This window comes from Numida meleagris, chromosome Z (assembly GCF_002078875.1).
Source record: "Numida meleagris isolate 19003 breed g44 Domestic line chromosome Z, NumMel1.0, whole genome shotgun sequence".
Taxonomy (NCBI): domain Eukaryota; kingdom Metazoa; phylum Chordata; class Aves; order Galliformes; family Numididae; genus Numida; species Numida meleagris.
This window is the reverse complement of record NC_034438.1, coordinates 65,930,508-65,952,151: the sequence shown is the minus strand read 5'-3', so window position 1 is coordinate 65,952,151 and position 21,644 is coordinate 65,930,508. Positions and strand designations below refer to the sequence as shown.

Here is a 21,644-nt window from a genome sequence, read left to right as displayed (position 1 = left end):
CTGAGAAACACTCCATGGCCAAACAGTGGGGTTCTGCTGTGCAAGCACCTTCTTTGTGCTTTGCCAGAGGTACTGGGGAAATACGTCTGCAATACCAGCCTAAAGAAGCAACATCTTGCTCCTGACACTTCTCCTATGCTGCAGTAGAGGCTGCAGAGGCCTTGACTTCTGCACTGAACAGCAGTGTAAAGGGGCCTTGCTACATCTCTGAGCACAGTCTAGTTCCCCCTCAAGGCAAGAATATGGTGCAGCGCAAATCTAAGTTTGCAAATGATACTAATCTGGGAAGAGCTGCTGACTCCCTCCAGGACTGAGAGATGCTGCAGAGATATTGATAAATGGGAGAGCTGGGCAATCACCAACCACACGAGGATTAATACGTGCTGGATTCTGCACCTGGGATGTGGAACTTTTGTATCCACTAAGTGCAGGGCAAACACTAGGTTCCCTAAACCTGATCTCCTGCATCTTGTCCTCCGTAACAAAGAACACTGCACTTCCTGCTTCAAGAACTGAAGCTGGACAAACACTCACAAGGTGACAGCTCCTTTCTTACCTTCCCATTCCACGTTCTCCCTGGCAGGCCCTGCAGCAGTGCAGAGAGCACTATTCCCAGATGTGGAGGTACAAGAGAGCCGGTCTGTTTGGCAATTGATGCCATGGCAGCTGCTCCCTGGGCTTTCATCTTCCAGGATTGAGACTGCAAAGCCTTCTGTGTAATGGCTATCAGCTCCTGCATATACAGCCTGATGCCACCCTGAGTACCTGCATATCAAACAAAAGAAAACCATAGTTTTGACATAAAATGAACAATATCTCATCTTAAAGAAAAAAAAAAAGAGGAGTGGGGAGTAGGCAATTAAAGATTCCCGTGGGTTTTGTTTGTTTTCCAGAAACAGTATGTTGGTAATGCCTACTTCAAGCAGCGCAGCAAAGAATTCTTCCCGAGTTTACTGAAGATTGGTTCTGTTTTCTCAATAAATCATCTTGCAAATAAAATCTTTAGACTTTTGTTATCTAGATAAAAAGCTTTCCACATGGCAGACATTATGCATTGTGTCAGTCAGCTTCTAGGGAATGTAAGTTTAATTTCACCCTCAAGGAATGGTAACTGGAAAACCCTTTTGCAGCCCTTTATTTTCCCAGACTCCAGAAAACTATTCTGGAGACTAAGGGAGCAGATCTGAAATCAAGTCAGAGAAGGAACAAGCAAAACCAAATTTGCCATGCATCCAGATCTTCCCCTAGAAAGGGAGGCAAAACGGCCCTTGTCATTTTGTAGAAACATTCACTGAAGTTAAAATCACAGGCATCACCAGAGGACCAGACGAGGTCTCCAGCACCAGAGGAAGGCTGAATTTCCCTCAAATTCAGAGCACACAGCAGCCCCTAAAGAGTGTCATGGAAAGTTCCAAAGGTGTTCAGTTACCTGTAACATAAGGGCTGCATTACAGCAGCATTAAGTGCCTCACGATCATAAAACAATTCTCCTGACTGTCTCTGTGTACCATCAACTATTGACAATTCTCATTATTTCAAAAAGCCACAGAGAAGTTAACCTGCCCAAGTTCTCACAGGACATCTTCAGGATGGTAGGAAATGAAAATAAGTTTCCCACACCTCTTACCATGAGAACTCCCTATTACCAAAATGGATTTCCAGAAAGCGTGTTATTTCATGCCTCATTCCACTAGAAAGCTTTTGCCCCTCCTAATATAACTTACCAGGTACATTTTCCTGCCAAACTTCAGCCCACAGAGTAGAATCATCTTTTTCTCCTTTCTCTTCATCAGGAACTTCATGCATGCCAAGAAAAGCCAATGGCAACACCTGTTTGGCATGGTTCTTCACTACATCCGGACTGTAGCGTCCCATTGCATGTACAGTTAAAGCACAGCCTGTCCTGTACACTGACTCTGAAAGGGCAAAATAAGCATGTTACAACTGGGTCAAGTTTTTTTTAGTTTGACAGCTTGGTCGGTCTCTCAGTAAAGAGAGGAATGCAGCTAGTGAAGGCAAGCATCACAATATAAAAATGTTTCTTTACCAGCTTCTGTCAGCATCAAGAACTTTTTTCCATATATTCTGTACCTGAACATCCAAGCAGAAACATACCTTCCTTTTCCATGTACCAACTGCTGAGTTTGTGCAGTAGCTTCTCCGTGCTACTGTCCCGTGAAGTCTGTAACAAAGAAGAGACTCAGACCACTCAAACACTTGGGGAAAAAAACAACAATAACAAGTAAATAAAAAGCCTAAAACTACCTCAAACCCCTACTCACCCGGACTAGATGCCCCATAGCAAAGGCAAAAGACTTCTGTATCACACTGTTGCGATCAGTCAGGCCAGTAAGTAAAGCACTCATAAGTTTGCCTGTTGGAAGAGTTCACTTTGTCAGATGTATCACGTTTTTATTGCTGTGACAAGAATTAGAACTGCCTGTGTTTCATTAGATCATATGCATTTACACATTCTCACTCTCCACGTTTGCTGGGTTATGCATCTATCTGTTCCATGTTTAATCGAGTGCAAAGCATAAAACACCTCTTGGTGGCAGCAAGGCTCAGCCAATGCTGATGTTTTGCTGCCCTCAGCCTGCACATCTTGACATGATGCTCTGACACGAGCACCCTAGCTGATCAACTATTCAGTTGTTTTCCTACTTTGCAGCAGAGAGGCTTTCTTTGTTGTGATTTGGCAATACAAAAACTCAATGTAAAGAGAAGATTAAGATCCACAGGACCTAGGTCCCTCTTTATGGTACTTCTGTAGCTCAAAGTGAAGAAACAAGTGCTTACTTACAGCACTACACTAACACAAGCACTGTTACCATGCTCCTAAAAGGTCTAGAGACAAATTTCCATCTGTTCTTCCTGGGCACTGGGGAACTCTCTCAGCCTCTTCCAGCTTGGTGATGCATCCAACATCCCACAGATCTAACCCAGCATCCCTATCTCACACACAATACAACTTCAAACAACTCTGAGGAAAATACAAAAAAATGGATCATTCTTGTGATAAAAAACAAAGGTGAACAGTGAAGAAACACTACCTATGAAGCAGCAATTAAAAACACTTAAAACTTGACACTAGAAACAAACCCTACCTGAATAAGGTGTTAGGTCCTGGGGACACTGTGTGGTTAGTGATACAATTACACTGGCACAGCCTCCCTAGAAGATTACAAGAGAAAACAAAAGATAAGAAAATATATTAGCACCTGGTTATTACTGTTAATACTTGCTGAGGTACAAGTCTATTAAAATCCCAGGCATACCTTTGTGCCAAGGCCTACTCCACTTTTGATTAGTTCACACAGTCGAGGAACCAGCTCACTCAGGACAGAAACATCCAAGTACTGCAAACTCTAGAAGGGAAGGGACAAAAAAAAAAAAAAATGAATGCGACAGGGTTCAGCTGATCTGAAAGCAGTATAATGTATCTTGTACCACATACAGATTGTATTGTCCTGGGTCTGTGAAGAAGTGACCCTGCTGAAATTACTGGTTGCTGGAATCAATATGTTCCTGCACTCTAGCTTTTTCAAAAGCTGAAAGTAACACAAAAGCAAGAATTCCTTTTGGACTGGAAAAGAAGAGGTGCAAAGGGGTGCCTATCTTAGGAAAGAAAAGAAACAAACATTTGTCCTGATTGCCTGAAAGTGTAACATGGTCTAACTAGACAATGAAATGGCAATAGTCAAATTTCAAACAAGAGAAGGCAAACAAGTGGAAAAAAGCCACAAAAGTTTGAGAGATATTATTGATATAACTTCTAATCACTTGTGCATATGATGCTTGTGAGCAAACAAGTCTCAGGTTACCAGCACTGTGAAGCACTGTTTGCAGATGGGAGATTCACCCCCTAGCAAACTCAAGGATCATACATTAACTGAAGTTAACCTCTGAGCTTCTGAGTCAAGTTTCCTAACAATTTCCCCTACTGCCCAGCATGGTGAAGGGAGAAAGGAACAATCCACTATACCACTTCCAAGGACACATCCCACCATCTCCCAGTCAGCCCCAGAACACACAGGAATAGAGAAGGCTGCTCACAAACCAGAACATGTTCATGCTACTCCAGGGAAGACACACTGTCTCATCCCTTCCCTAACAAACTTCAAGCACTGATGAGAACAGCACAACTGTCCTGAAGGAGGAGAGGCATGGCCAAGGGGAGAGACAGCAGCAGCTGTTCCAGCCTGCAGGGTGTCCATGAGTACACTTTTACATGGAGCCTTTCATCCTCAACCACTTCACACACTATTTATAGAGAGCACTCCACCTGACACCAAAGTGCAGCTCTCTCTGGCACAGAGGCCCAACAGCTCCAAATGCTGTTATGTGCAGGAGGTTTTGCTGTTGTTATTCTTCCTGCAAGTGAAGAGAACAGCTCTGTTGGCCGCACTTCTCCTAAAGCTTGCTCAGTGCTCACACATCCTTGCCTGCTGTTATGTCCCTGACTGCATGAAGTGTCCAAGCAGAAAAAGGGGAGTCCTTTCCTTTAGAAACAGATAGGTTGTTAGGTCAGGAAGGTCCACCGAATCCTACAGCACAGTGCCTCAGCATCAGGAACTCCTCCAGCAGCAAACTATAGCAACAAACACCAGCTACAGACAGTACTTTCATTGTGAATGGTACTTTTTTTCTAAACATTTCCACCATCTAAAGCACAGTCAATGTCCAGGTGAGCTTATCTAAGGCAACACAAGGCAAGGACTACACAGCATCTGTGTTTGAAGAATAATGACTACCATCAACCTGAGGCTAGGTGAGCAGCTTTTTTGTCAAACTGTAGGCTAGAGATTAATTAAGAGAAATGGCAAAAAGTGAAATGCAGAATCAGCTGAGCTCCCATCCAAGGAAAAGCACTTGTAAGAAACCCTCTTCATCAAAGAGAGCAGGCTCTCAGGTGGCAAAACATCCTCCCTGATTCCAAGTGGAGCCACAGCCATTTACAACTGATGGGAGCTGGGAGTACCGGATAAGACAAATCAGCATGTGAAAAAGATGAACAGGCATCTACACACATGGAGATAATAAAGCCTGAAGAGAAATTCTGTAAAATCTTCTACTTCGATTCCCAGTCTTCTTCTACCATATATCTTAAACTAGAAACTTTCTGAATCAAACAATTACCATGTTAATAGTTTCCATCATGGGAGATGACTTGACAGCACTAAGTCTGGCACTATCCATTGCAGTCTAAGAAAAAAAAAAAAAAAGAAAATGTTAATTCAACCTGAAAACAGTGGAAAGGCCAGCATTAGGTATAACTCAAACTCAAGCCAAAAATCCATTTCAGATATATCCAGGCAAAAAGTGATTACTTGTACAAATTGTAAATGCTTTCTCTTTCATAGACTGCTGGATGTTGTAGTCAGAATACAGGAGGTACGCTATATAATTCTGTTATGATGGACAGACAGAAAAGGGAAAAAAGAAACAGACTTACTCTGTCCTATTGTTCACTACCTTCTAGTTGACAGAATAGCAGAGTTTGCTCCTTTCCTCTTCCCACAATAAAAGTTGCTCAATTTGCTCCTGAACAGCAGGGTTTCAGTTACTCACCCAGAAGGCTATGACTGATTAATATGGTTCTTCAAGAAAGATTAAAAGGACACTGCTGAAAATATCCAGCTCCAGCCTGTACTGCTATGGCATGCCTTCTAATTCATTTTACAAGAAGAAGTCATGCAATTAAACCCCTAGGAAAAGCAGTAGCAAAGTTTGACAGTACAGGTACATTATTAGACTCTTCGCCTGTTTCACAGTTGCATATGGAGCTGAAGTGATGTTTAAGAATACTTCTTAGCAAGGTTGTTCTTCACTTTTCGAAATATGTGGAAATCTAGGGACTAAGAAAATCCCAACACTTCCTTGTCCCACCAAAAAAAAAAACCAGTAACCTGTCCATCCAGATTCCAGTGATTAATTTCTTTTAGTAATCCTTTAGCTATTCTACTTCACTTCTACCTCTCAATCAAATCTGCTACTTTCTGTTCACAAACAGAATCAATGAAACTTAGATCTTCGCTATTTTTGTTCTGTTGATAATTCCCATTAACACCTGCACTTACTTTCTCCTGATCTGTTGCACAGAGACTCAAGTAATTGAGGACCTGAGGCTCCAGTGCACTCAGGGCCTCTAGCAAGGCTGGGATAAGTTTTGGTGCATGAGGTTTCAGCATAGATCCAGCACTTTTACTGATCTTCACAAGAGTGTTGATGCTAGAAGAAGAACAAAGGGAAAAATCAGCACAGAAACATACAGTTTTTGTTGATAAATCTCTGGTATACTTTAATACAGTACTAAAAAATGGCCGATTCAGATCACAGGTATGGCAATATACCTGCATCTATACATTGTTCTGACTAGGTAGTAGCAGATCCTAGCCCTAAGCCTCCAAGTGATTCTATGCTTTGCATGGAGATTGCTTAGACTAGTTTTAGATTAGAAGCACTTTGACAGTGCTTTCAAAACTTTACAAAGCATGAAGAAAAACTAAGAAAAATTCATTATTGTTTGTTTGGAGCTTTCTAACCTTCCTAGGTAATCATGGTCAGTAAGAGAAAATTGTTTCCGAGGAGACCAGCTGCGCTCCAGGTCTGAAGTAAATGAAGAAATAAATAAGGTTACAAAGTGACAAGCATGCGAACGCCCAACATAGCAAGGGACATTAAACCATTAAATGGCATACACGTATCTGAACAGTTTGACCAAACGCAGCTGCCTCTGTAACGTGTACTGTCATTACTCACAGCTAGACATGAAATAAGACCTGTCTCTTCCAGGAATTATCATGGGATTCTTTTGTTTGTTTGTTTACAAGTAGATGAGATGCCACCTCTGTAGGACAATCTCAAGCAGAAAAAAAAACACTTGCAGATCAGTTTGCCACTTATACCAGGACAAAAGAACTCTCTCCTGTGCAATGAATCTGCACATCTGCAGAAAGGTGAGATACTTCAAGGCCAAAATGCGTAACTAGTTAATACTGTGGCCTCCATTTGTTTAAATAAGATGCTTCCAAAATATACATACAGCTCCCAGTCTGAACTCAGTGAGAAAAGGGTTCAGTATGAAGGTTGTTTTGGGGAGAAATTTGTGACTTCAAACACAAAGAATGTTCTGCAAGTCAGGTGAATAAGCTGGGTATCCTCAGGACAAATCATAGAATCAAAGTTGGGAAAGACTACTAAGACCATCTAGTCCAACCATCAACCCATTCCCACCATGCCCAAATCATATATTCAACCAGCAATCACAGCTTCAACCCAGCAAGACTGCAGGATGCAAAACTAACCTGAGAGACCGGACCTCAGCAACTGTGCTGACTATTCCTTTATCTAGGAGGCAAGGGAGCAATACAGCTATTGTCTTCTGACCTGCAGCTCCTTTGGAGGGATCACACATTTTCACACAAACCTGGAGACAGACAAGAATTGCTGTTGCAAGTATGTAAAAATTTCCTGCTTTCTATTTAATTAAAGCACCTCTTAAGTCAAACAGAAGAAACCCAAGCTCTGCTACGTGTCCATTCTTCTCTCCAGAAAGTATTCAGACCCTAAACTGCGTTGATGCTTCAGCTACAGTCAGCTTCCAGAAAAGGCAAATTCAGAGCCGCATCTAAGAGGTGTTGATCTGCACCTGAATGGAGGTGCACTAAATGATCTCTGAGCACAGGGACAGCCCTTCTCAGCCACACTGATTCCACTGCTCCGCAAGACCTGGCTGCAAACCCCATGTCAGAGCAGATTCTGCTACTGTAACAGCAGTGTGTTGGGACCAGAGCACCACTTTTGTCATTGGAATTTCATACTGCATACATCACGAAAGTTATGATTTCAAACACTGTTCTTATGATCTGTTGCCATTTCCACTGATTTGACCTTTTAGAAGAATACCAAACAGAACATTAAGTGACATGCGGACTATCCCAGAAATATTTTGTCAGCAATTGCATCAAACAGCAAAGTTCAGACTGGACTACCGTATTTCACATCAGGTTTTAGCGGGCCTGGTCAGGTACATCTTGCTGCAGTTAGCTACAAAATGTTTCCTTAAACCTCATCCCCAAATGGGGAAAAGAAGACTAGGAGAAGGAACTACCAATTCAGTATCTCCCTCCTCTGGCTGTACAGAACTTAGCATTGCATTAGCCTCAAACATCACAACTCCACCAGCATCAACAAAAGTACATAGGAGTATGCGGCCAAGCTTATTACAATTGCCTTTTAAGAGACCGTCCTGCTTATCACTCTGTCTTATTCTAGACACTTCTCCAAGACAACAGCCTGTAGTAAAAAGGCCATTCCCGGAGGGATTGAAAGGAGTGATTATTATAGACATCCAGAACATACATACATGTGTGTGCAAATGACAAGATGAGATTTTTACCTTGCTTAAGGTTTTTAAGGCTAGTTCTGCTGCCTTTCGCACAGACTCCTAAAATAAACAAATAACATTTTTACTAGTTTTATAGCTTCTATATAACAATGCACACTGATTAATAAGTATAACACCAGTATAGTTAAGACTATATTTACGGCTGACGCTAAGAAACTTTCAAAGAAATTTCAAAGCAGCAAGTAAACAGTAAAATCTGATCTGGTGGCACATGAAACCACTACCAGTCAGATTCACACTTTACCTGCACTGAAGAATTAACAAGTATTGAGCAAAACTCCTGTGTACTGACACACAATCACTGACATCAGTAATTTCTTTGGATGTTCTCAGAAGAATTCTGGCCTGTCACAAATAGACTTTCCCAAAGTCTGTTTTCCAGGTAAAATTTAGGAATTAGCGTCCCACGAACCCATTCCAAAAGGCAGCATGCAGATAGCTGATCTGTTTTCAAGGCTAATATATTTCATTAGCAGTAAGGCAGAGTGTTCTGTGCCAGCTGGTCTGACTGCCCCAGAACATTTCTGAACACAGTGTATTTACTAGTATATTAGCAACTTCCTGGTACACAGCACAGTTTGGGAAACAGTCCAGTTCTGCTTTAGCTGGAAAATCTGGATCCAGAGAAAACACAAGCTCAAGCATGGAAGGACCCAAGGACTCTGACTTCCTAACTACAAGGCTTTTATGCACACAAGCAGTCCAAAATAAATGTTTCTATACTTGAGAATATATTTAGGAATTCTTTTATATCCAGAAAAAAAAAAAAAAGCTGAACCTTCAAGAGCAAGGACAGCAGGAATGAAAACTAGCACTTAAAAACATGAGAAAAACATATATAATTTATAAGAGAGCATGGAAATTTTAACTGCAAAGGGCCTGAACCTGCAGTCTCCTTAAAACAGAACTCCCATTAGCTTCAACACAATTTCTCAAAGAATCTCTTCTAAACGCCTCAGAGTTTGATCACTACTTTCTGTTGAAGATTCCAGTTCCATTACCTTAATGTCATCTTGCACTCTAAACAGAACTTCCCAGATCTCTGGAAGCTTGTCTACAATGTCATCCAAAGGCCTTCCTCTTAGTAAGTCATTCAGTGCAAGACAGCTGCAAACAAGCAATTTCATTTCCATCACATGGTGAATTTCTTTCATATGGGTATACACATATTTGTAAATACAAGTAAATGATATAAAAAAAAGAAAACTGTTTTACATTTCTTATTTTCCCCAAGCCCTACATCTCTGTTATAAGAATGTGTCCTTTAGCAGAGGAGAAAAACATCCAGCTAGACAGGTGAAATCTGAAACAGGCGACAGCAGTAAAAAAAAGGCTCCTGTAGTAAAAATTGCTGTTGAAAACACTCCAGTTAGGATATTGTTTGAAATTTCTTTTCTCCAAGTACAGCATAAAAAACCACAATGGCCTGAAGTCTGGAACTGAAAGAAAATGGAAGTTTTCAAAACAGCATAACCATAAACTGATATAAATAAAAAACAGTTTATTAAAAATGCTCTTTCAAGCAGCGCGCTGCTGTCAAGTACATATATAGACAAACTACCAATATTTTCTAATATTAATCAATACTTCAGGTCCACGGATAGCCAAAAACATTGCATGCAGAAAGCTCCTCCTTTGGGGAATGCTGTTTAACATTATATCAAATGGCATGCAATACAAATTTTCAGGCTCAATGAACAAAATTGCTTTAAGACTTTACAACACTTCAAGTGCAAACTCCAAGACCAGGGTTTATCCTGACAGAAGGAGACCTCCTCCTCCCCCACAGACTTCTTCAGGTTAGCAGGTCTGTGGTAAAGAAAAGAGTTCAAAGAGAAGTCTATTACTTTCCCAAGCAATACCTGGATTCCCTGATTCTCCACAGATTGCTGACTAGGTTACTGATCAAATCGTCAAGAATTTCCTTCATATACTTATCGACCTACAATTAAAAAGAAAGGAATATACATGAGACAAGCTCAGAACACGCATCTGTTGTGCACTCTGCAGAAAGATCCTAATGGACAATATTACTTGACTTCAGCCACAGCAGATGAACCAATGCTTGCCAGAGCTGACTCTGTGCAAGTTCATTTTGACTTTGCTTTAGAAGTGCCGTTCTCTGCACTGCTTCAGGGCTTAGTGCTGCAACAGAGACCACAATGAAAAATAGAAGTTCCTCAGTCCTTTTCAACAAAACTGTTTAGATGCAGCACCAAACACGCATTACAGGAGAAGCAGTTGTATTTTGCTGAAGGATCAGACTCAAGGACTTCACACTAAGATCAACCTGGATAGGAAAAACGATTTGCAAACCCAGTTTGAGTTCTTTCAGATGCGGAGTAAGGGCATATTAAGAAGTCACTTAACCCTGAAACATGCCTGGGAGGAGTTAACCTCAAATTGATGGAACAATCTCTTCCCGTAGGTTTCTTCCCACTTCAAAACTGAGGAACCACATTTAGATGTTCTTGCTCTAAGGGATGCATCTTCCACTATAATGACATCTAAAGAACTTCTCATATGCAATATCAAAGCAATATCAGTGATGAGAGACCCCACATTCAGTATAAAGTCAGTCCAACTTTAACATTGGCCACACAAAGTCTACAGTATTCTTTCACAATCAAGAGGCAGCACAAAGCCTGTGTGTGTTCTCCACCTCATCCTTAGATTCAACCATATGTTTCTTGAGGACAATGTCTAATCCCTTTCTACACAGTTCCTCCTTTCATAAGATATGGCTTTCCTACAAGGATCTTTGAAACACTCCTGGGTTAGCAGGAACCCACCACTGTTGCTCACAGCACACTCACCATTGATTTGTCGGTGACTAAGGCATTCCAAATGCTGGTCATTGCTTGCCGAATGCCCAGGTTGGGGTCAAACTGGTAACGGTAAAGCCGGGGAAGAAGCTGGGGCAAAAACGGAGCCAGCTGCTCTCCAGCCTTGGTAGCTATCACATTGAAACCAAAAGCTGCACCCTGAAACGATGACAGGAAAACATCTAGTGAAACCATTTACTCACCCATTCTGTTATTGCTGCTGGGCACACACCACAGTCAGTGGCAAAGCTGACTGACAGTTTAGATAACAAGAGAAAAGGACAAGAGCAATAACAGTACAAGCTCTTGTCAATGCTACAGTATCATAGATATCTCAAGCAGACAGTCACAATCGGTAGATAAGATACTTCCACTTCAGCCCTCCCCACCACACACCCTCCAACCTTTATTTCAAAATATTATTAGATACTCTTTGCCAAAGTTCTGGTAGAAAATTACAACTGTAAGGATTTGAGTACGATTTTCCAAAATAAGCTCTCCCTGAAGGAAGGCTACTGCTTCCCTTCAACTTTGCTGCATTCAGAAGATCCAGAATAACTTAGGAACTGAAAAATTAAAAAAAAAAACTTCTTATCTTAACCATGCAACTTACATATCTGGGGATCACTGGCTTGCATCTGGCCTTGTTTACTTTAAACTCAAGCATTCTTTTATACTCTCTTTTTTCCAACAGAGCACTACTGACAATTATGACACAGTGGAACTGATGCTCACCCATGAAGCATCATGGAATTTGGTAGGTTAGCTTGAAAAGAAACTGCTCAATAATGGCAGTACAGTGACAGCCTGTGGTGACTTCATCTACATTTCCTGTCTTGCCATGTCAAAAGCTGCCACTCAAAACCTCAGTTTCTGAATTTCACAGGATAGGACATACCGTCTGGGTCACAGTCTAGAAAAGAAACTCACAGACAGGACCACTGCTGTGATCTGCAAGGAACCACCTAGCAAGGTCCTGCAAAGCTTGTTCCACCTCACTCTTCAGTAGAGGTGCCCCAGTGTTGAGAGTGGGAAGTCTTGAGGGACGTGCTGACTCGTCAAACACCGGATTGAAGCTAATTCTGTTGCTTGGTTTTTGCATTAAGTAGCATTTCTCAGAGACTCAAAATCTCTGGTGAGGAGCACAAAAGAGCATGAAAGGTGCAATATAGAAGATGTGGCCTACTTGGTATTTTCCACATAAAAGAGCATCAGAGGTGCTCTGCATGCTCCCAGGGATGGAACAACTTCCTCCTATGTTTCGGAAAAAACACTGAAAAAGAAGTTGCCAAGCTAGAGCTCTAAAACATGTACTTAACATTTACTACGCTGCTTTCTTGCCCTACCCCAAGAAATGGGTCCAGTAGTCTTCTGATTTGCTAAGGGTCCCAGTAGTTCTAAAATACCAAGGCTTTATCGTTTGTTAAGTTAAAAAATGACATTATTTTGGCAACATTGGTTAAACAGTGTATTTTCAACTGGGTTTCTAGCAACCAGCTGCTGAACAATTTTTGTTCTGCTTTCTTACGTAACAAAGCTCATTTTCTTTAGCATGCGAAAATTCACCCAGTTTTGGAAATATTGTCTCACTGTCCAAACACATCAAAATCTCACCTCTAAACACTCAAAAAGCAATAAGAAAGGGTCACAGCTGGTTCACAGTGGAATACAGGATGATATAAACCCTATGATACCAATATTATATTATAAGAACTTCAAGTAATCTAAACTTGTTTCTCATGCTGCTTAATTTGCATTGAACAAGACACAAAAGCACCAACACGTGGCTTTCGCATGCAGTTATCCATGGATCATAGAACTGCTGTGAGAGAAACGCAGTCACTGTTTCTGCAGTTCACAGAAAGAATGGAAGTGATATGAAAGCAGTAAATTACCTTCCGAGAATTCCACATGGCATGATGGTTGGCCAGGTTCATGAATTTATACACCAGGTCTGGCTGATTGAGATCACTGGCCAGTGAACAAAGCTCCTTGTACGTAGAAAGACCTTGACTTTGAAAAGCAGAAGAGAAATCAGTTATTTTTAGGGAAATTACTACTTTTAGCTGAAGAAATACCGTAATAGCTAACACTATACTCAAATCACTGCCCAAAGCAGAAGGAGAGAGAAGTGAAAATACCTGTCTGTTCTACAACAAAATAGCTGCAGTAACTTACAGAATAAGGAGGAATAAAGAAACACAATATAGGAAACAGATTTACAAGGAAGACAAACACTGTTTCAGCACTGTGGTTTATTGACCACTGCCAATAAACTTACCCATCTGGGGTTTTGCTCAAGCCACCCTGAAACACCACAGTTTCTCCAGTCATCTCATGTTTGGCTCTATTGGAAAAGAGGTCCAGTATTAGCCCTACCAAACACTATACTTGCATGTACTGCACACTACCTGAGCAAGTGAATTTGTTTTTCCCTATTATTCAGCAGCTTCCCATCCTTTCTAGGATGGTCAGTTCCAGGCCCACGAAAATAAAAAATAATCAACCAAAATAAAAAAAAGACAATATACAGAAGTGCAAAGCCACACACTGCAAGGAATCTCATTAGCCTACATCACGTGTAAAGTTAATGAGACATGACAGAAAGTTAGCTTCTGACTACACAGCAAAGACTTAAGTCAAAACACTGAATGATGGCTTCTTATTTCAGACCAAAGCAAGCTACATCAATGGAAAGCACATCTACTTCAGAATGAAAACAAAACATTCCCATACATCTGATCTCCTTCTGTTCATCACCCCACACTTGCAGATTAGGTTTTTGTCACCAAGTTAGAAAGGAGAAGGCTGTTAGGGAGCACTTCCAACACAGACTCAACATGATTAACAGCCAGTAGTTCTGTAACACCACAATTTTTTTGCACTTAAGTAGACATGTGACAATTAACAATTCTCCTTAGCAAAATGCATGCTTGACACAAGCAAGACACTACTTCCACAACAGTGATACTGTTTAGTGATGTTTAGAGTTGCTGCAGGAGCTCACTGTCCTTTGCAGTTACACAGTGCAGCAAGTACGAAATCTAACCAAACCCAAACTGATTTGAACCGCTTGAATCAGGACTGAATCATTATTTGGTAGCTTTGTTAAATTCAGAATAGAACAAAACTGGAATAGCTTCACTCAGAATAAACCCAGGCTGAACTAAGAAATATCTCAGTTTGACTCCCTGGCAGTATGTGTATAGTGGCTTCTCCCAAGCACAAAACATCCCTCTCACACAAAAGAGGCACATTTTGGTTCCCATCAGATATGTAGCTTAGAGTACTCTGAGGTGCACTGTACCTTTTCCCAGTCATAAGGGTATCAACAAGCGTGGTGACTAGCTCTTGCTGATCCTGTTCACTTCCTAGTTCATATATCAGCCCAAGACCTTTTGAAGCAACATCCTGACTAAGCTCTGCAAGAGATTTCACAAAGTGAAATTAAAGATAAGCATGTGAATAGTAATAAACAAACTTCAATTACAAGATCCAACAAAAAAAAAAACATGATTAAAAAACAAAAGCTATGTGTTGCCATCCACAGCTTTTCATTTCAGAGCAGATCTAGTCTGGCAAGACAAGCGTTAGATTCTGAAGCAGCAACTTGCTTCTAGCCCATAAATTAAGTGACATCTTCATATTAACACTGTCATTGGTGGTTCCAAAATAGCTGAGAGCATTCAAAGAGCTGCCATTATTCAGACATGCTACAGGCCCCTGAACTGAACTTCAGCAAATAGTTCCTTCTTTTAACTTTGGTGAGATCTGATTAGTCCACTCGTCAAACATTTTTAGCTTAAAGACAGCTTAGAGTTGCTGTCCATATAGAACTCTGTGATACTTCTGCTCAAAGCAAAGCAGAAGCAGCAAATTGAACAGTTTATGTTATTACAGCCTGTAGAAGAAAATGCAGAAGTATATTTATACTCTGCCTCTCCTTTCTACAAGATTTAGGAAAGAAAATTTCTGAAGTAATAGAAGTGATTAATGTTTTTTTTCTTTTTTACAGATACATTTTAATGCTCACTGACAGAGAGGGTGAAGGTGACTTTCTGTCTGTTGAAGATTCCCTTTGTCTTTTTAAGACCTTACGAAAAGACAAAACTGTTGTGGTAGCACTTACCATCACTATCGGACAGAATTGAAACGAACGCACTTTGAATATCCTTGAGGTGAGACTGAAAAATGAGAAAGAGGGATATTATTTTTATTTCAGGTTTAATATCCTTTATCTGGTCTCAAGGCAGTCCCTAACAGATAAACAGAGGTAACCATATCAGTACGGCTGTCTATCTGAGCTGCACGAAGCATCATCCTTTCAGACTGGTAAGCAGCTGTCTTCCACAGAATGCAAGTTATTTGCCCAGCACCTTTTCATAGCTACCATGTTATTAGTAAACCACATAATTTCTTTTCCTCGTTTAATATGTAGCGGTAATGTTGCACAAATGAAGCTTCCTTTAGGCAAGGGCCATCAGCAAACTAGAGGATTTTGCCACTCCCACAATATACACTGTTAGATCAGAGTAGTATCACAGTAACTCTATGTAGGAAAAGATGTTTTGGTTGAGAATGCTTTTCCTTTTTTTTTTTTTTGGTTGGGAATGCTTTAAGTACTTCCTTGTATAGAAACTTTCACAGGTTGTGACTCATCACAGACAAACAAACCACAACCAAAAATACTGAGTACATGAAACATGCAACTTCTGCTAGCTAACAAAGTTGTGATGAATTCTGTGAAACAAGTAAATTCAAGAAATTACACCTAGTTCTTCACTTTCTTCCCCTCCTAAACATCCTTTTACTATTTTCCAAAAGAAATCCTAGTTAATGTACTGATATCTACCTCTTCTTCCTAAGAAGTATATTTCTTCATCTTATAAAACGGACTTACACTGAGCATACTCTGACTTGAGTGCAAGCCAGATGTTGAAAAGATGCTAAACAGCTTTGTTCATCTGACAGTTATGATGTTCCCCTACTTAGAAAAGATAAGCCATATCTCAAAAAGACCTCAGTAAGGACTGCAGCAGCCCTGGGGATAAAAAGGCAATGGAAGTGAATAGAAGCAAAGAGTAAAGAAGTGGACAGAAAGGAGGCAAGCAGCAAAAACAGAGATGAGGAGCCAGTGTCAAGAAAGGGACACATTCCTTACCTTAATTGCTTTGTGTGTACTCAGCTTCTTCACCATTGACAGAAGCCAGATGCAAGCTGCTTGCCTAACATGTGGGTTGGGGCTGATAATGTGCTTGTTCAAAATTAGGTCTAGAACCCAGGGAACCACATCATTTACCTTCAGATCTATATGAAAGGAAGGTAGAAGGAAAGGAGGGAATTAGAGTCAGCCATGCATTTTTTTTTTTTTTTTATTTCCATACAACACGTAGCAGCAACATAAAACCTATGCTCATTTGAGTAACAGGTGACACCTTATTTTCTGCTTATTCAAAACAAAAAATATACAGTGTAGTTTCTGAGAAACTGTTTCTCCTAAAAGAAACTCCAAAGAGAGCTCTCCTAACCATTCATGACAGTGCCTGTGGCCCAGAAGAGTAAGAGTACAGAAATACTCATACTGGGTACAATTCACCGCACTATTTTTTTTTTTAATTTTTATTTTTAAAGTGTGTGCGTGTTCAGACTCAAAAATCTTGGAGCAAAAGCAGGGTTTGGTTCTGCCCCACTCTGAACATGCTCAGCTTTGTGTTCACTTGAGATTTAATGCCACTGTCCCAACATTAAATCATGTTTTCAGGTCTAAGGCTGACCTGCACAGTGGTCTGTTTCAGAGCTAGCATTTTGTCAAGCTTATATTTTGATTGACACTGAATCTGAGTCCTTAAACTGCTCCACCTACTGCCTCTAACGGTCACTTCATAATATCAGTCCAAGCTGTTGGAAAAGGACTTGCAATTTAATCTTATAATCCTATTTTCCAATGCAGTCTTCAAAATGCAATTTCTAAAGGTTTTGGTTAAACGTGAAACTAACTCGGCAATGGAAACCAAAATGAAAAAACAAATGCATTGTTGAGTGACAATTAACTAGATTTCATAAAGACGCTATTTAAAAATCACATGAAATAATGTCTTCTATCTACCCCTTCTCATATATTACATCTACCCTTTGAATAGATAGACTTGAAGTGGTGAAACAACTTGTTTACAACTCAGTATTGCAGAACGCAGAGCAAAGTGCAGACTGAAATGTCTCTTACTTCTACCACTATTAATCAAACACTACAGATAAAGTCAGTGTTAAGCCACAGCTGTGAGATTTCACATTTCTCAACCCAGTCCCTTGTATAAGGAAGACGTACCTGGGGCAGGAATATATTCCTCCTCTGTGACTGTCCACGCATCTCGTGCAGCCACTGAGCTGGTTCCTACAGCAGCACTGGTAATAGCTTCACCCACAGTGAACTGCAGTTCTATTTGTTTGGCCTAAGAAACACAATAGAGCCTGAATGACTACTGACCAAATGAACACCAAAAATTTGGGCCCTTATTTCAAAAAACCCACAGCCTATTACTCAGCTCCAGTATTCAGCACTAATTTACAATATCACACTTCTGGTGAGCTTCTAAGACTATCTAGTGACTTAGATCCCTTGGAGCTGATGAAAGCAGTGCTGATGTCAAACACTTCAAAATGAATGGTAAGAGCTAAAGCAAAGAATTTGCCAGTCTCTAAAATAAAGAAAGAATAGAAAAAAAAAATCAGGGATAGGATCAAAACAAAGTTTGAACAAGATCACCAGTCATACACAAAATCTACTGTGACTCCAAGAGATGAACCATTTTTTTTCCACATGAAAACAATTCAGTCGATATTTTGCTTGGCTTCTCTGTACTCATTCCATTATTTCCCTAAGCCCTGAGGAACAGAATGTGTAGAATTCTGCCAACTTTTTGTCAGTCTCTGTGGTGAATCTTTATCTCTAAGAACTGATTACCACATCTGCTGATGTGGTAATCAGTTCTTAGATCCTTACTCCCTGGAAGTACAAAATGCTCATGTAATTTGGACAAGCAAGCCTTTAGGTTCCTGCAATCTAAGATAAACTGTTTTTCAGTTGTTTTTTTTTTCCCCCCTTCAAGTACATATTTTATAAAGGAAGCTGTAACATCCCTGAGCAGATGTAGGACATAAACAAAGCACTCAAAAATATGATTTTGTAGATGTGTACACAATGTTCTTACTATTTTTGCTTGTTTGATCACATCAAACTGGAGGACTCTGCAAATTCAGACTGTTTCATACTCAATAGATGCTTCTACTATGCTGAATTCTACATGAGTATGAACAAGGAAGAAAGATAAAAACAAGCTGTAAAGAAAGATACTAAAAATCTCCCTGACATTGCAGTCTGGCATATTGGAATATGTACAGCAGCTCTGCAGTACTGTGAAAGAACGCAGTGCACTACTGGTGGACTTAGGCTGACAACAGATCTTCCTATAAATAAAGCTTCTAATTCAAGTGAGTTACACCAGCGGATGTACGTCTGATGAAAAAGAACATGTATTTATATTACCGCCTTGTAGGATACACTTGAATGCCAAAATACAGACTTATGGATTCACTACTAAAAGCTTTTAACATTTTATGTGTAAAAGTAGTCCCCTTGAACCAGGGACACATACTTGATCTCAAAGGCTGGGGCACAGACGTCAGCAAGCAAGCTTTTAAACCACGGCATAAAACATTTTGGAATTTTACATGACCCAAACCTATCTCAGCTCTCTACTTCATGCCAGCTTTAACAAAGTTAGAAGCGCTACAGATGACAGCTTCTTTGTAAACCTGGCTCCAGAATACACAGAAAAACATTCAAACAGAAATACTGAAGAACAATGCATTGCTAGTTTCTCACCTCCACAGAATCCATTAAACCTTGCAACAGTAGCTTTTGGTGAGGGAAATCTCCATCTCCCACAGGAAAGTAACCCAATGTTTGTATTGCTCGTTCCTTCATCTTAAATACAAAGAAAATCAACAACAATCACATTATCTTCCTGTAAGTCCAGAAGATACATTTTCAAACCTCTCCTTCTCACCTTCTTCCTAAAGTTTCACTTACAGTACCTGAAGTTAGACATGCAACAGACTTATTAGTCAATTGCTGCTCCTCTCTTCCAAAACAGTTTTCCATACGACACAGACCAAAATAAATGTCATGTTATATTTGACAATTACTCTCCAGAATATACTCCCATTTTCCTTGAATTAAAATTATCCCTTTTCATAATTTTCATCCCATAAGCTCCTACTTGGGAGTATAGAAAGCATATGCAAACAACTGCTAGACAACAGCAGATATTCTGAAAAAGCTTATTCAAAATCTGACTCACCGAAGCCAACAATTAGTCTTAGTCCAAACACCTTCAACAGTAACTTTTTTAAAAAAAAGGACTGAGTTGCACTGGTAAAGCATTCCAGAAATGAACAAGAACCATAACAACGTTACAAAATCTTGCCTTATTTGTTTCCTTGCTAGAAGGGATTCGGGCCAGTAAGCTTTCAACAAGTTGCAGCTTTGTAAAGCCGGTGCCTTCACTGGGGATTGGCAAGGGGCCATTTCTGCCAATCTCCCCAAGAGCCGTGCAGGAGGCCACCACAAGGAAGGGAGAGGTGCTGTCCAGAAAAGAACCTACAGGAGAAAGTAAACAGGATGACTTAGATTTTGTTTTATTATCTAACAGAGAGTAAGCAAGCAGCAAGGCGTTTATTTTCTTTACAGCTGGTAGGAAGCACTATGCTCCAACAAAATCAAAAGGAGAGAATACACCGGAAGGAGTTTTGGCAGTGGCACCACTCCTCATTGGGCTATGTTGGTCAGTGAGCTAAAAGTCCATGTAATTCACACTGAAAAGGGTTATGTCCATACACCTAATCACATGGTAGTTTTATAGGCTGTACATTCTATCATACAAAGTGAACTCAGGATTAATAGCATCTACAGGCTGAGTATCTTAGATAAGTCCTCAGCCTGGGGCAGTTTACAAACAACTGTTACATGCAGCAAAGTGTCAGGTGGGAAGTTACCTATTGTCTCTGTCGTTGTCTTTATGAGCTGCTCTTGTTCCGGCATGACTGCAGTGTTTGGCTGTTCTATGTCATGTAGTTCCGTTGCTTTGATTTTCCCTTTGGCCAAGTACCTTCCTATTGTAAATCCCAAAGCCAACAAGGATCCATGTTGGACCTCCGGGCTCTACAGACAACATCAACAGTGCAAAGAATCTCATTTTCCAAGTAAGTAACACTGTCCACAAAGCAATGATTAAGAACACACACAGATGAGCCAGCTGGGAAGGTACCCTGAAGAAGGCCGAGTTCTAACATGTAATACAACAAGAATTTGATATTGCTAGTGCTCTCTGATGGAGTCCTTTAGGATTAATTAACAAAACTCTCCAAGATTCAGGAGGACAGATTCAGAATTTAGCACCAGACCTCACATTCCTAAGTGTTCCCTTGGAGGCTAGACAAAATAAATAAATAACATCAATTCATAATTTATAAGTACAGACTTATCTAGGTGGGTCCTTTTCCCCTCTGCACTTCAGCTGCCCACCTACACTGCAGTTCTTACTGAGTCACTGAAGATCTCTGCCACCTTTACCAGCACAGACTGAACTGTTTTTGTACATTCACAAGAAACCAGCAGAAATGCATGCTAACACCTTCCATTTTGTTGTTCTGAGATTACACTCCTCTTCACTGTAAGCCAGGGTCTACAGGAAACCAGCCATGGCTTTAAGGCCCACTGGTAAGCAGACCACTGCGAAGAAAGGAGACAGCTTTGCTACTGCAGAAGCTGCACCCTATGTACAGCTGTGCAATGAAGTGGCTTTGGCTCACAGAGCGCTTTCAAAGACTCAAACCAGGACTGTTAATTAACACACAAAGCAATCAAAACTTCTTGTCAGCGTTGGTCTGTTTCCTGAAATGTAAAACAGAGTCTCACTCACTTCCACAGAAAAAATGAGATTAAAAAGCTTTGGGGAAATTCAACTTAGAAATACCGGTATTTTCCCACACTTTCAGAATTCAGGACACATTGGCAAAGAAATACGCCCCTTATTCATCTCTCCAGAAAAGTTTTCTCAGATCCTTCCCCATTCTCTAAGTGGCAAAAAAAAAAAAAAAAAAAAAAAAGGAGAAAGATAAGGCCCAGGGGAGGGAGATGGATGAATAAGGAAAGAAAGCCACCAAGTGGATGGGAGACATTGCTAGGGGAGGTGGAGGGCTGCTGAGCAGTCTCCTGTGGGGGTGAGAAACATCTGGGTTTCAACCAACACCCAATGCAATGAGATGCTGCAGTGTAGGGCCTGTGGCTTAGCCAGGGGAGAATGAGTAAGAAGCAAAGATTTTCCTCCTCCTGTGGGTGCCTCAAATTG

At 40.6% G+C, this 21,644-nt stretch overlaps 1 protein-coding gene across 3 annotated transcripts in view; it reads right to left on the bottom strand.

Moving 5' to 3' along the window:
* The window catches only part of KIAA0368 (KIAA0368 ortholog), a 61,371-nt gene that overhangs the window by 6,153 nt on the left and 33,574 nt on the right, over positions 1-21,644 (bottom strand). For all 3 annotated transcript variants that reach the window (XM_021379606.1, XM_021379605.1, XM_021379607.1), the window contains exons 21-42: positions 20,290-20,455; positions 19,722-19,894; positions 19,118-19,219; positions 17,561-17,684; positions 16,397-16,542; positions 15,365-15,419; positions 14,543-14,657; positions 13,517-13,582; positions 13,131-13,248; positions 11,227-11,394; positions 10,273-10,352; positions 9,412-9,517; positions 8,402-8,449; positions 7,308-7,429; positions 6,081-6,231; positions 5,140-5,205; positions 3,279-3,368; positions 3,108-3,174; positions 2,283-2,374; positions 2,116-2,182; positions 1,725-1,916; positions 557-765 (exon numbers count right to left, since the gene is read on the bottom strand). In XM_021379606.1, the coding sequence (XP_021235281.1) occupies positions 557-765; positions 1,725-1,916; positions 2,116-2,182; positions 2,283-2,374; positions 3,108-3,174; positions 3,279-3,368; positions 5,140-5,205; positions 6,081-6,231; positions 7,308-7,429; positions 8,402-8,449; positions 9,412-9,517; positions 10,273-10,352; positions 11,227-11,394; positions 13,131-13,248; positions 13,517-13,582; positions 14,543-14,657; positions 15,365-15,419; positions 16,397-16,542; positions 17,561-17,684; positions 19,118-19,219; positions 19,722-19,894; positions 20,290-20,455 (2,523 nt within the window). The remainder of the gene's footprint in view (positions 1-556; positions 766-1,724; positions 1,917-2,115; positions 2,183-2,282; positions 2,375-3,107; positions 3,175-3,278; positions 3,369-5,139; positions 5,206-6,080; positions 6,232-7,307; positions 7,430-8,401; positions 8,450-9,411; positions 9,518-10,272; positions 10,353-11,226; positions 11,395-13,130; positions 13,249-13,516; positions 13,583-14,542; positions 14,658-15,364; positions 15,420-16,396; positions 16,543-17,560; positions 17,685-19,117; positions 19,220-19,721; positions 19,895-20,289; positions 20,456-21,644) is intronic.